The sequence below is a fragment of the Argentina silus genome (genome assembly GCF_951799395.1).
Source record: "Argentina silus genome assembly, chromosome: 22".
In the NCBI taxonomy this organism is placed as follows: domain Eukaryota; kingdom Metazoa; phylum Chordata; class Actinopteri; order Argentiniformes; family Argentinidae; genus Argentina; species Argentina silus.
Window position 1 is genome coordinate 10023297 of NC_139676.1, and position 15000 is coordinate 10038296.

The window sequence follows — 15000 nt, forward strand, 5'->3', positions numbered from 1 at the left end:
ATATGGTCATACAGTCAAACACAGTCACACACATACGCACGCACACACACGGTCTCTCTCTCACACACACACACACACACACACACACACACACACACACACACACACACACACACTCGGTCAGAACCACACCCGTATGTGCACTGTGTCACTCTGAAACAATGGAAATGATGATACCAGCCCTTCAGTGGGTGTGAAAACATGTGTGTCCATTGTGTGAGAAAGTAGATTAAGATAGCATATTGTTGTTGATTTCCAGTGAGGGAGTGCACTGTGAATACTGACAGCAGTAGAGCATGTGTGCGTAGGGTGCATCCACGCGTCTGTTCGTGCCTGTGGAAGTGCATGTGTGAATGTACAGTAACATACACCATCTGCTCTAGTTGACAGTGATGATGTGTGTAATTGAACCTCTGAGGCCACCGTACCATACAACTAATCAAGGACGAATTGAGTGAGATAACCGTTTTTTTATGCGGTGTGAGTTATGTCACACCCCCTTTCAATGGCATAACCCCTTGACCTGTGTCATGATGAGTTATGACCACAATGGAAAATCAGAACTTCTGGCGTAGACGTCGTAACAATGACTGTACAAATGAATCACGGTTTCCATCTTGCGTTTTTCTCTTGCATTTGTGTGCTGATTTTTTTATGCCAATTTATCAAAAGCCAGCCAGTAAAAAATCATTCCTTGTTTCACTGTGGTAAAAAGCAATAGCATCAATATATATACAGCTCTGGAAAAAATTAAGAGACCACTCCAAATTTTTTCTTAAATCAAGGTGTGGAAGTTAAAACATTAGTGTTGTTTAAATATGAATATGAACTAGAACATTTGTAGACTTCTTCTTGATAATGCTGTACACATTTACTTTATTTACATGGGATAGGCATCCATCTACTGTGTTGTTTCCCAAGCATGACTTATGTGTGTGGTAAATGCACTTGCATGGCTGTTCAACTGCTTTGCGCGCGTGTCAGAATACTCAAGTGCTGCAATTACGGCGGGGGAAGTGGAGCGGAACAACATTGAACTGTCAGTTGACTATATATCAATGAGAGGCAGCGTGTGTGTGTGTGTGTGTGTGTGTCAGAATACAGATATACTGTAATGATAGTGGAAATGTCATTTGATTGACAACTCAGACTTGCCTTTGAGTTATGCTGCAGGATGACTGACAACTGATGGATATCCCGCCCATTGGGGCTCATTTAAGCCAAACTGTAGCATAAGGACAGTGACACGCCGGTATGTCTGTGTGTGTGTGTGTGTCTGTGTGTGTGTGTGTGTGTGTGCCTACCTCCTGCGGGTGGCCCTTGCTGTCCTTGCAGACAGGGGGGGAGGAGTAGTGGTGGAAGACAGAGCCAGAGAGGTTGTCAATCATCAGCATCTCTCCCTCGAAGGAGTCCTTTATCAGCAGGGACACACTGTCCAGCCACTGGTTCTCCTGCAACACACACACACACACACACACACACACACACACACACACACACACACACACACACACACACACACACACACACACACACACACAGTGTTATGATACAGGTCATACAGTAGGTCTCAGAGCAGATACCTATATCAACACCTCTGCCTCCTGCAGCATCCCACATGGACACGTACTGTGTGTGTGTGTGTGTGTGTGTGTGTGTGTGTGTGTGTGTGTGTGTGTGCGTGTCACCCCAAGGCCCGTCTCTGTGTTTGACTTCCCGTCCCCTCGTGTCACAGTCAGCATCTCAACACTGTCTCGACTTGTCATTTTCCCTAAAAGAAGCAGGGATGCTCACTCTTAATGCCAGCCGCTGCACAATTTAGAGTCTGTCACATTTGTCAGACATCCAGGCAAAGCTTTACAGGGTACAGTATCTCTGCCACCCAACCTCCTTTCTCTCTCTCTCTCTCTCTCGCTCTCTCTCGCTCTCTCTCCCATTTTCTCTCTTTCTCCCTTTCTGCAGAGAAAGCTAATTAATTATCTGGTGTTGTTGAATTAAACATTATCTTGTGGAGTCAGTGTTATTTCGATCCTTCGCTGGAGAACCCAGAGACAATGACAAGTTATATTTCCTCCTTTACAAACGCAGGCAGAGGCGGGAGGCGGGAGGACAAACGCTACGTTTTTAAGATTAATTACATGTTTCTATTTAAAGAGCTCTCTTCTGCTTCAAGAGCAATTGAGCATTGAAACTCCATTGAATCTGCTTTTCCATTGAATACACTAAAGTGAATGAGATAGTCTGTGTTGAGGAGTTGCTAGTGTTGAGGAGTTGCTAGTACTAGTCAGAAGAGTTGAGAAGCATGTTGTCTTTTCTAACTGGGTAGGACTGTTTTTCATAGAGATGTTGATGATTGCTAGCTTGCAACATTGAAGAAAATGGAAGAAAACCTGGAGGAAAACTGAATTCTGTTTTGTTTTAGGGCTCCGCCCAAGCAAGGTATTTGATTGGTTTGACGTGTCACGAGGCGTCACTCATTTCACTACTTTCCACACCTTTGTAGCTACTTTCGGCAAATAATTTCCCCAGGCTCTCTGAACTAAGAAAGACTGGTCTCAACAAGGTTAGGTTTAGGCCTATCACAGAGAGTCAGAAGTCATGAGAATCTCTCTGCTCTTTCCCCTATTCCTCAGTCAGTCAGTCAGTCAGTCAGTGAGTCAGTCAGTCGGTGAGTCAGTGAGTGAGTCAGTGAGTGAGTCAGTGAATGAGTCAGTCAGTCAATGAGTCAGTCAGTCGGTGAGTCAGTCAGTCAGTCAGTGAGTCAGTGAGTCAGTCAGTCATTTTACATTTACATTTTGGACATATAGCTGATGCTTTTATCCAAAGCGATTTACAACAAGTACATTTGTCTAAGTAAGTGAATCATCTATACATCAGTCATCATAAGAAAAACAAATCTATGCTAGGACCAGGGGCCATTGACAGTCAGTGAGTCAGTCAGTCAGTGAGGGAGTCAGTCAGTCAGTCAGTCAATCAATCAATCAATCAATCAATCAATCAATCAATCAATCAATCAATCAAATCAGTTAATTATTTCTCCATTGTCTGTACAGGTAGTTCAGACTAAATGCTATGCTCTCTCTCTCTCTCTCTCTCTCTCTCTCTCTCTCTCTCTCTCTCTCTCTCTCTCTCTCTCTCTCTCTCTCTCTCTCTCTGTGTGTAGAGGAGAGTGTGAGGTGAGGACTGCAGTCAATAGCCGGACCCTGGCAGTGCCCACTCAAGCATACATAGACAAGAGACAGCAGGCGGGCACGCACACACACACACACACACACACACACACACACACACACACACACACACACACACACACACACACACACACACACACACACACACACACAGTGCCCACAGTTCGTCCTCTCCTTAGGCAGATGGGCACACCATGAGGGGTGATCGAGGCCCATCGATTGGCTAGAGGGGGTCTGGGGTGGGTAAGTGTTGGCGCTGACCTGGTTTGATTGGTTGCCCTACCATCTGGCCCTTTCTCCACAGCTACCCGCTTCTCATCACCCCCACCCTCCCCCCCACTGGTACCCCCTACCGATCATCTGTGCCCCCCCTATCGCCAAGTTCAATAACCCACCAGACTCAACTCTTTCACTTCCCTTTGAACTTTGTCAAGGGAGATCTTCTGTCAATTATATACACACACATAGAGTATGCAAGAAGCACACACACATAGCAAGTGAGTATACAAGCGCACGCACGCACGCACACACACACACACAGAGACACACACACACACACACAACTCAGGGCTAATTATCTCGCAATCAGGCCCTTGCTCAGTCTGATTTTGGCAGGGGTGTGTGTTGGGCCATTAGCTAAGACACTTGTGGGGAAACTGGAAGGACGCCAGCTTCTTAGTCTACTGGGAGAGAGAGATACTGAGAGATTCTGAGAGAGGGAGAGGTACTGAAAGATTCTGATAGAGGGAAAGGTACTGAGAGATTCTGAGAGAGAGAGAGAGAGAGGGGGGGGGAGAGAGAGATATTCTGAGAGGAAAAGATAATGAGAAAGAGATTCTGAGAGAGAGAGATACTGAGAAGAAGAGGGAGAGAGAGAGAGAGAGAGAGAGAGAGAGAGAGAGAGAGAAAGACCGCTGCACCCTCACTACCCCCCCTATACTAACCCTAACCCCGAGACCTCTTCTCCCCTGCTACCCCCCTGTACAAGTTCTCTCCTGCTAATAAAATCTATATCTTATGTTCTTGTTTTATTATGACTTCATGGTTGCACTGTTGGAGGAGCTAACTTGCCCAAAGCATTTCATTACACCGTCTAGGGCTGTATTCTGTGTATATGACAAATACACTTTGATTTGATTTGATTTGAGAGAGAGAGAGAGAGAAAGAGAGAGAGAGAGATTACATTGTAGCAAACAAATGCAAGTGAATGATTGTTTTTTTTTAGTCTCCCATTGAGAGACCATGAAGCACAATAGCTTATTAAATAATAGCAATGAAAAATAATCATCTGGAGACCAGAGATTTGCTATTCTGTCATTCAAAGTCAGTGGGGGAAAAAGGAGAACAATTGTGAGCGTGTCTATCAAGAGCAGAATAAGCAACAACCATGCCTTTCTACTCAGACTGTCTCCTCGTTAGGCTGATTATGCTCTGTCAATAAGGGAATCCCACATCAAACTGATGGAGTTTAGCTGCCAGGCTTAAGTGAGTGTTTTTCGTCTCCCATTGAGAGACCGTGCATATTAGCTCTCTGGCTGGATTGGGAGTTTGGATAGAGCTAGGCCTTTAGGATGACCAGTTCTATTCGCGTTTTCTTTTACTTCTAAAGCATAATTTGTATTTTTTCTTATTTTTTGAGAAAGAGACACATTGTGAGAGATACTGTGTCCTCTTTCTCCCGTCACTCAGGTCCAAAATAACACTGGCTTGACAGACAATAGCTCCCATCCACGAGACAGTGTCACAACCCCTACCCACTTTCACACCCTTCCTCCTCCTGATTAGACATTCTCTCTCTCTCTCTCTCTCTCTCTCTCTCACTCTCTCTCTCTGTCTCTCTCTCTCTTTCTCTCTCTCTCTCTGTCACTCTCTCTCTCTCTCTCTCTCTCTCTCACTCTTTTCCCCTCTCTTTCTCTCTCATGATCGTAGACCCATCGCTTCCCTCATCAACTCAATCTCTTTCTCTTCCTCATCTGTTATTCTTTTCATCACAGACCTCTTGTTTGCATTCATTTTCTCTTATGCTCCTCTCTCTTTCCTTCCATCGATTCCTTCAATACCCCCCCCCACCCCCCACCCCCCACCCCCCCCCCACCCTGTTCTCTCTCGTAGCTCAGTACATTTCATTTTGCTAGGGCTGTCTTAGTTCTATAAATAAATGTCAGCAGCTCATACCCAGGTGCTATAATTCCCACTAGTTACACTGATGGGAGGTTGAGATTGGACCTGCTTTTGCCACTCTCTGTTTGAACCGCCACCCGGCGTAATCAAAGAAGCCAACAATTGAAGGTAAAAAACAAATAGCGGCCTGACGCCTGCCGCCATCGACTGCTGCTATTTTTAGGCTGAGGGGAGGCGGAGACGTATTTGTGTGTTTGTGTGTGTGTGTGTGTGTGTGTGTGTGTGTGTGTGTGTGTGTGTGTGTGTGTGTGTGTGTGTGTGCAGAACAGAATAGAAAGGGCTCAGTTTTCGAAAAGCTTAAGTAGTACTTCATTTCTCCTGACAACCCAGCCGCACAGAGAGTAACACTTGTAAAATCAATGTGTGCAGGTCAATCTGCTCTGTGTGAAAGAAGGAAATGTGTTAAAGGATTAATTTTGTTGGTCTAGGAGAGGCATGGGACTGGACCATCAAATGAAATGAAATTACTTAAGCTACCAAGCTTTCAGGAAACTGACCCTAGAACAGAATAGAGTACAATCGAACAGAACAGAATAGAACAGACCAGACCAGACCAGAACAGACCAGACCAGAACAGACCACAACCCAATAGACTAGAACAGACCAGACTAGAACAGACTAGAACAGACCACAACCCAACAGAACAGAACAGAACAGAACAGAACAGAACAGAACAGAACAGAACAGAACAGAACAGACCAAACCAGACCAGACTAGAACAGACCAGACCAGACCAGACCAGACCAGACCAGACCAGACCAGACCAGACCAGACCAGACTAGAACAGACCAGACCAGACCAGACCAGACCAGACCAGACTAGAACAGACCAGAACACACCAGACCAGACCAGACCAGACTAGAACACACCAGAAGAAAACAGACCAGAACCCCACACTACCTGAGAGGGTGAGTAGAGCTTCCGTTTGTGTTGATGATGATGATGATGATGATGTCCGTCGTGCCCCCCTCCTCCTCTGTGGCGCGGCGTCACCCCACTCTGCTGCCCCCCTGTGGCCCCCACCCCAACCCCCACCGCCTGTCTACCACCTCCGTCCACCCCTCCACTTCCACCACCACCACCACCACCACCACCACCACCTCCACCTCCACCTCCACCTCCACCTCCACCTCCACCCCCAGCCCCAGCCACAACTCCAATCCCCCCCAGGCAACAGAGCCCTCCCTGGGCCAGCTCCAGCTCGATCTCTGCATCCATCTCCGCGTCCTCCTGGGCCTCTTTGTTGGAGTCGTCCAGGTGTTTCATGAGAACGGCCACGACCACGTTGATGAGGACAAACTGGGCGGTCAGCACGAAGGAGACAAAGTACATGGGAGAGATGAACTGGAGGCCCGCGTGGCAGGGGTAGTCGCCAGGGCCCGGGGGGCAGTCACGCAGTGTGTCCTGCAGGGGGAAGGAGAGAGGGGGGGGGAGGAGTAGAGGAGGGAGGGAGGGAAGAGAGATAGAGAGAGAGGGGGGATTATAGAAGTGAAGGGAAGAAGGGAGTAGAGGAGGGAGGGAAGGATGGAGAGAAGGAGAGAGAGAGGGATCTGTTCAGATGCTAGCAACGTGGTACTCCAAAAACCTCCCCTTCCCTTATGACTGTGCAAAAAAAAAGCTCTGGAAAAGAGCACTCTCAAAAAGGACATGCAAATTCAGAGGACCTGATTGGTAGCAACCTGATTGGAAGTGACCTGATCGGACTTGTGATAAGGAGCTTCAGAGAGCCCTTGTGACTTGTGACAACATCTCTCTGTAGTACAGCTTAAAAGCTTAACGCTTTTATCATTTCTGGCACTCTGAATCAACTCGCTCTGCACTCTGAACCACAGCCAATCATTCTGTCAATCGCTCCAATCAGCCCTGATTGACAACGCATCCTCCAATCATGACCGTGCTGCCCATTGTGATGCTTGAGCCTGCATCAAACATGATTGGAGGACGCCCAAGTGCTGACTGTTAGAGATAAGGGAGTTATCATGGGTGACAGAGGTGCAGAGAGGCTTGCAGTCCTAAAGACCCCCAGATTTATCAAACTGCCTACATTTCCCATGATGCTGTAGGGGTTTGTGTACCTTCATGATGCCGTTCCAGTTGTCTCCCGTGGAGACCTGGAAGAGGGTGAGGAAGGCCATGCCAAAGTTCTCGAAAGTGGCGTGGCGACTCATGCCTTCGCACGGGTAGTCCGCGTTACACACTGATATAAGAAGAAAGGAGGAGAGGAGGAGGGAAGAGAGGAGAGGAAGAGGAAGAGGAGGATGAGGGATTCAAATAGCAACAGGTCTCCAGCAGATTTCACAGATTTTAAGTGCATTACACTGTATGTGTGATGTTGATTTGTATTCATTTAATTGTCATTGCACCTTCCAGCCCATATGGGGTAATGAGTTGCTACAGGAGATATAAAAACAGCAGGCATTTCAATAAGGCAGAGACAACCCCAGTCCTAGTTTGTGTGTGAAGACACCAAGTGTGTAATTCCCAAAAATCTGCAGGACCTAAGATGCCAATCTCTGATCTCTGAGTTTAAACAGCATGTGGGTATTGTCTCCTCTGTGCTGTAGCAGAGTGAATTAGGAGTGTGTGTGTGTGTGTGTGTGTGTGTGTGTGTGTGTGTGTGTGTGTGTGTGTGTGTGTGTGTGTGTGTGTGTGTGTGTGTGTGTGTGTGTGTGTGTGTGTGTGTGTGTGTGAGTGTGTCTCACCCAGCTCTCCAAACAGCTCCACCCCCAGAGCAGCATAGATGAAGAACAGCAGCATGAACAGCAGACCCAGGTTCCCCACCTAGAGGAAGAGAGTTCCACCAATCAGCAAACAACACATGCCGTTACATTTCCTGACTTGGGAAACATTCAGCCAATCAGCAATCAATACCAGGCTGTTTTTCTTCTTCTTCTGTTTTTTTTTTTTCTTTCTGTTGTTTATCGGTGAAGCAGACACGATCCCTTTTGGCAAAGACTAGAAAAATCATCATTGAGATTTGCGTGACACTGGAGCGGACTATTGGACTCACTCTCTAACCCTAATCCTAACACCTTCAACAACATCTCACTTGAACACCATTCTAAACTCTTTCATTTAGGCCCCAATCCCACTAGTCTGTTGTACTGTAATCTGTTCATTACAGATTGAGCCAGTGGTTTCTCTACGGGGGTTATCCGTTGACAAAGAACACAGATAACAAGGGTCAGCAGATGTCCGGTTGTAATTTCTTTACGGACAGAAATGTTCAGAGGAGTTTAACTCTTGACGGTCTGTTCGTCCGTTGAGCCATTTAGAAACTAGGAAGCGTTGTTGAGTTGCTTGGCTGTTTCAAACGTCACGTCTGAATTCCAAGGATCGAAATCAGACACGAGACTTCATACTTATACGTTTTTGTCCATTTTCTGACGGACTAGTGTGGCCAGCACCATGATCTCATATCTAACAATTCCGCCTTGATAAAACCTCTCTCAATTCTCCAGCAGCTTTCCAAGTAATAATCATGTTATTACTGGACATGGTTTTGTAATAACTCAAGCCTTTCAACCTCAGCTGTCGTGATCCTATCCACTCCTCCAGGGCTTAAACCGGTATGGTATTGTATTCAATAATGACTAGACCCCCCTTAGGGCAAAGGGGCAGGCAGAACTCTGCCTGTTTAGCCATGTTATCTTGCGGTAGCGATGGGCAAGTGAAACTAATTCTAAAAGTTCCGGAATACACCTGTGCTCCATGGTGGAATGTTACCATATTATGGGCTGGATCCAAGTGCTGGTATCCGAGGGAAACTCAATTTCATTAGTTAGGGAAATGACCCCTGGGGTTTGCATAAGCGAATGGGATTGTCTTGGAGTACACCTTGAGAGAGAGTTGATTAAGAAACAATATGGTTGTTGTTTTCTAGTGAGGGACTGCACTGTGAATACTGAGCAGAGCAGTAGGGAGCAGAGTGTGTGTGTGTGTGTGTGTGTGTGTGTGTGTGTGTGTGTGTGTGTGTGTGTGTGTGTGTGTGGGCACACACGCACGCGTGTGTCTGTACATGCGTGTGTGTGTGTGTTTGTGTGTGTGTGTGTGTGTGCGTGAGTGTGTGTGTGTGTGTGTGTGTGTGTGTGTGAGAGAGAGAGAGAGAGAGAGAGAGAGAGAGAGAGACTCCTGTGTGAATGCCAAGGAACCACTTGGCAACTGTTCTGTAGCTCTTGAAACATGCAGCTTGTTTGGCTTCTGTATACTTTGATTTTGTCCTGAGAAGTAAGGCAGTCTTACCCAAGTGTTATGACAACTTGCGGAGTTATATGCCCACAACAATATTTGTTCATTATTCATAAGTTGGGATCTTCACTGGTAAACATCTAGGTTACCTTGTACCAAAGTTTGTATAGCGCGTTGAAAAATGCGGAAAAACAGACTACATTATTGAGAGCCCTTACACCCACACAAAAAAACTGAAATTCTGTTTGCAAATGAATGGATTGAATCAACGCAGTAATTCAGTTATGACCTTGGACATGAAGTATTACCAGACAGCGGCCATTTTGGGCTCCATTAAGTAGCCAATTTGGAGTTAAACGGGCCATGCCTTGGTGTGTCTGCGCGTGCGTGTGTGTGTGTGTGTGTGTGTGCGTGCGTGTGTGTGTGCGTGCGTGCGTGTCACCAGTCTTCACTTCAGCCCTAACAGCCTCACTAATGGCTTTAAGGGTGATTTAGGTGTGTATAACATGATGAGACGCTAACCTGAACTGAAACAACCTGCAAAACCAACAACATCAAAGTGAACCAGTGACGTGTGGCGGAGAAGAAAAGAAGAGAAGAGACTAGATGAAAAAAATGTGTCTATTGATTTTAGGCACAAATGAAGCAGGCGAGAATGTAGCTATTGCAATAGTCTCAGCATGGATATTTCCACTGTGTGTGTGTTTTTGTGTGTGTGTGTGTGTGTGTGTGTGTGTGTGTGTGTGTGTGTGTGTGTGTGTGTGCCTGTGTGTGTGTGTGTGTGTGTGCCTGTGTGTGTGTGTGTGTGTTTTTGTGTGTGTTTTTGTGTGTGTGTGTGTGTGTGTGTGTGTACAGTATGCTGCTAACCAAAGAGATGAAAAGCAAACAGAGGAAAACACCCTTAAGGCATTGAAGTACAGGAGCTGATGAGCTGATGAGCCCATGTAACAAAAAATATCTATCGGTGGGCGAGCAAATCCTCTCGCTGGAGCAGAAATGCCATGCTGTGGGGCGAAGCAAAGTGAACAAAGAGTTTCACAACTTATTCAGTATCTCTTGGCTCTACTTTGAGACTGTGAGATTAAAAAGTACATTTCTTGTCTCCAATAAGGCTTAATTTCCATAGAAAATGAGCGGAGTGTCGGAAAGTCATTGCGATCAAGGGAAACATTAGTCATAACCCCACTTCCTACCACATATCAGGTCAGGGGCTCAGAAATGGACAGATCTCGTTCATCATAACCCGGCCTGTTAATTAACTTTTATGTGTCCTTGTGATAAGCACAGGAAGGCGGGATGAAAGGAAGGAAGGAAGGAAATATGGCGGGAAGGATGGAGGGAAGGATGGGGCTATCGTAGGGGGAGATGGTTATCTGTTAATGGTATTGTGGTGATCCATGTCCGTCCTGATTTTCTCTACCCTTGTGATGCGTGCGTGCGTGCGTGCGTGAGCATGTTTGTGCGTGTGTGTGTGTGTGTATACACACCTGAGGTAGGGCCTGTACCACTGTGTCTAGAAGAGCACGCATCCCTGTAGCCATCTTCAAGAGCTTGAGAACTGAGAGAGAGAGAGAGAGAGATCGAGAGAGAGAACGAGAGAGAGAACGAGAGAGAGAACGAGAGAGAGTGAAAGAAAGAAAGCAGACAGTGGGGGAAATAACAGAAATATTAAGTTAAGAGTTTTCACAACAGTCCACAGAATTCCCAACGGTCTAATTTCCAGTGAGGACGGGCATTCTCACAGAAAGGGCCAAAAGAACTCCTGGGAGAATGAAACAAAGCCTGCTGGGAATTAGAGTTCTAGGGATTCACCTTTCCCAGCCCCTACATCATTAGCCATGACTACAAAGCTTTGCTGGCTCTCCTTATCTTGAATCAACCATCTGCAGCATGAATTGTTTAGTTTCTAACATCCTTTCAACAGACAAGTGACCCCTTCTAGAATCTTCTCTTTCATACACCTAGCTACGCTTGTTAAAGCGGAGGCTGGTGGAGGTAGAAATTGGAGGACAGGCTCATTGTCATGCATGGAATAGAATGAGGAATGGTATCAAACATTTAAACTATTTCTCATTCCACTCAATGCATCACAATGAGCCTGTCCTCCGATTTCTACCTCCGCCAGCCTCCCCTGGCTAGTTAGCATTCTCACAAAGACCACAGACTTGGAACCGACGTTGCCAAGCGTGGAACCTCCAATCAGATATCTCGCCTGCTCATTATTCCACCTATCGCCTGCCGGGAATTACCATATATTAAGATATTTCTCACGGGGCTGTGCAGCTCTCCCAATTCGCCATTGTTGCAGGCGGAGGTCGCGGTAGGGCCAGAGGCTTAAGTGTGAATCGTATAATTAGCCTTTTTCTCAGGGAGGAGTGAAGAGGCACTTTTGAGAGCGCACGGTGGTGAGGAGGGCGATGCCAATCATATGATTACATTTGGAAGGAATAATAAGGTTAGGATTACTGGAGGAGGAAGGAGGGCCGGAGAGAGGGGATGATGAGAGAAAATGGTATAGAATTATGGATTGTCAGCGTTACCTTTAGTCTGCAGGGGTCTGAAGATGGAAGGGGGGAAGTGGGATGTGTGTGTGTGTGTGTGTGTGTGTGTGTGTGTGTGTGTGTGTGTGTGTGTACCTCGTGCTATCCTCAGGACCCTCATTATGCGTATGATGGTAGGGTTGATGGGCAAGGACGCGTTGATCTCGATCTCCTCCAGAGTGATGCCCATCACAGAGAGCAGCACGATGGCAAGGTCCAACTGGTTCCACCTGGGATCACACACACACACACACACACACACACACACACACACACACACACACACACAGACACAGACACACACAGACATACACACACACGGTTCATATAAATTACAGTGGTGGTTGTGCAATGAATGAAATCTGTCACTTTCTCTCTCTCTCTCTCTCTCTCTCTCTCTCTCTTTCTCTCCCTCTCTTTCTCTCTCTCTCTCTCTCTCCCTCTCTCTCTCTCTCTCCCTCTCTCTCCCTCTCTTTCTCTCTCCCTCTCTCTCCCTCTCTTTCTCTCTCTCTCTCTCTCCCTCTCTCTCTCTCTCTCTCTCTCTCTCATACTGTGTTACAGAAATCTCAGTGTTTCAGTAGAATTTGTTGATGGTGTAATATGAATGTAAATGTTTCTTGGCCTAGATAATAATGTTTCTTGTGAGTTGAACAGGCCTACCTACCAACGCACACATGCATGCGCAAACACACACACACACACACACACGCACGCACGCACGCACGCACACACGCACACATGCACGCACGCACACAGACACACACACACACACACACACACACACACACACACACACACACACACTGCTGGGCAATTGTTATCGAAGCAATTCTCTTAACTCACACTAAAATAGGTCATATTCTGAAGAGAATAAGCAAAATGTGTTCTCAACTACATTCAAACACCCGCTGAACAGCTGCAACGTTGAAAAAACGTACGAAAGTATTAAGCAGTGACTATCGACCTTTCACATAACTTCACTGAATGAGGCTCTATGGGATTTCAACTCATATACTATTAGTATATCCACTGTTATCCCCTTTCATCATTATACCCCTGACAACAAGACTACTTCACATCAAATACCATCAAATACCATCAAATACCATCAAATACCATCAAATACCATCATCTCAAACCAGCTAATCTACGGAAATGGGGCCAAGCTCTCACATTGACACATACAATTACCAAGGATAACATCATCGACTTGACACTGCTACAGTACATCATCTATATGCTAACTAATCTATGCTAATATGCTATCCATGAGCCATCTATATGCTAATTCATTTATGCTAACATGCCTATCCAAGAGAACATCTATATGCTAACTAAGCTACGCTAACATGCTATCCCTCGGTCCCTCAGATGTCTGTCTCAGTCATCTGCAGTATGTGCTCACTAATCTATGCTAACATGCTATCTAAGCTATGCTAACGTGACTCCCTCTGTCTCTGAGTCGTCTCCATGTTAAACAGCACAGCCTCTGTACACAAACATGATGTATCGGGGGACATAATGATGTCAGAGATAATAATGTACAATTAAAGAATTATCGAAGCATAATTTCTCATCCCTCTAAGGGGGCTTTACCCCATTCGGATATTACACTGATTACATACACATAAATAAGCATTAGCACATATGAGATTTCTATAAGCAGATATTCATTTAACAGCCATCTGGTATGTGAAAGTAAATGATGATCATCATGACAAATTGGAGTGAGAGAGGAGGGGGGGGGATTATTAATTGAGAGCTGTTCAGGTGTATTAGAATGGGTTTTGATGTAGTTTTACCACTCATGAACCATGCCATATGTTTTGGTATGGTAGTTCTACAGTGCATCTCAATGTTAGAACAAGTCCAGTGCTTGGTGTGCCTCTGTGTCGGTGTGTGTGTGTGTGTGTGTGTGTGTGTGTGTGTGTGTGTGTGTGTGTGTGTGTGTGTGTGTGTGCGTGTGTGTGTGTGCGAGCGAGCGTGTGTGTGTGTGTGTGTGTGTGTGTCAGGCCAGGCTGTTGTTGTATTGATATGTTGGTATTCTACTGGTGACTCAAAGCACAGAAAGCTGGAACTGTCATTTACCTATCTTTGAAGAAACGTCGGAAGCCAAAGGCGATCAGCTTGAGAGCTGCTTCAATCACAAAGGTGGAGGTAAAGAAGTAGTTACAGTACTTCAGAGCTGTCTCCAATGACTGAGAGAGAGAGAGAGAGAGGGAGAGAGAGGGAGAGAGGGAGAGAGGTAGGGAGGGAGAGAGAGAGAGACGCAATCTTTACCACAGGGTTGCAATTTTTAACACAGTAAATGTTTGATAAAAGCTTGCCCCTTGCACATTAGCTTGCTCCGGGTTCTCAGAGTGAATGAATAAATGTCCTTGCTGTTTCACATGTACAGTTTGTGGAAAGACACCAACGTCACAGTCAGCAGACCTTCATCAGGATGTAACAGGGTGTCTTTAGCAAGAAGGCCAGTGTGCTTGAGTTTCTTCCTTTGTCTTCCTTTTTCAAACCACAGTAATTAGTGGTGCATGTGTGCTGTTGAGCACACACACACACACACACACACACACACACACACACACACACACACAGAGTCTTACGGGTGGCTGGCTGTAGTGCTCCAAGGACATGGTGATGACATTGATACAGATGATGAAGGTGATGAAGAGGTCCAGGTAGTGGCTGGTGCACAGGGAGTGGATCATCAGACGCACCTGGCTGTAGTTAGCATAGTACGGCACCTTCTGGGCCTCTGAGGATGGAGGGAGGAGAGGAGAGGGAGGGGGGGCGGGGGGGGGGGGGGGGGGAGAGGGACGGGGGGGTGGAGGAGGGAGGGGAGAGGAGAGGAGAGGAGGGGAGAGGAGGGAGGGGAGAAGAGAGGAGGGGAGGGGAGGGGG

General features: G+C 46.4%; 1 protein-coding gene across 1 annotated transcript in view; it reads right to left on the bottom strand.

The window, feature by feature from the left end:
• Positions 1-15000, bottom strand: part of cacna1ib (calcium voltage-gated channel subunit alpha1 Ib) — a gene marked incomplete at its 3' end in the record, with an annotated part of 72028 nt that overhangs the window by 5650 nt on the left and 51378 nt on the right. Inside the window, 8 exon segments of the mRNA XM_083694363.1 lie at positions 1305-1451; positions 6273-6776; positions 7448-7569; positions 8075-8153; positions 11048-11118; positions 12197-12330; positions 14189-14298; positions 14704-14855. Of these exon segments, the coding sequence (XP_083550489.1) occupies positions 1305-1451; positions 6273-6776; positions 7448-7569; positions 8075-8153; positions 11048-11118; positions 12197-12330; positions 14189-14298; positions 14704-14855 (1319 nt within the window).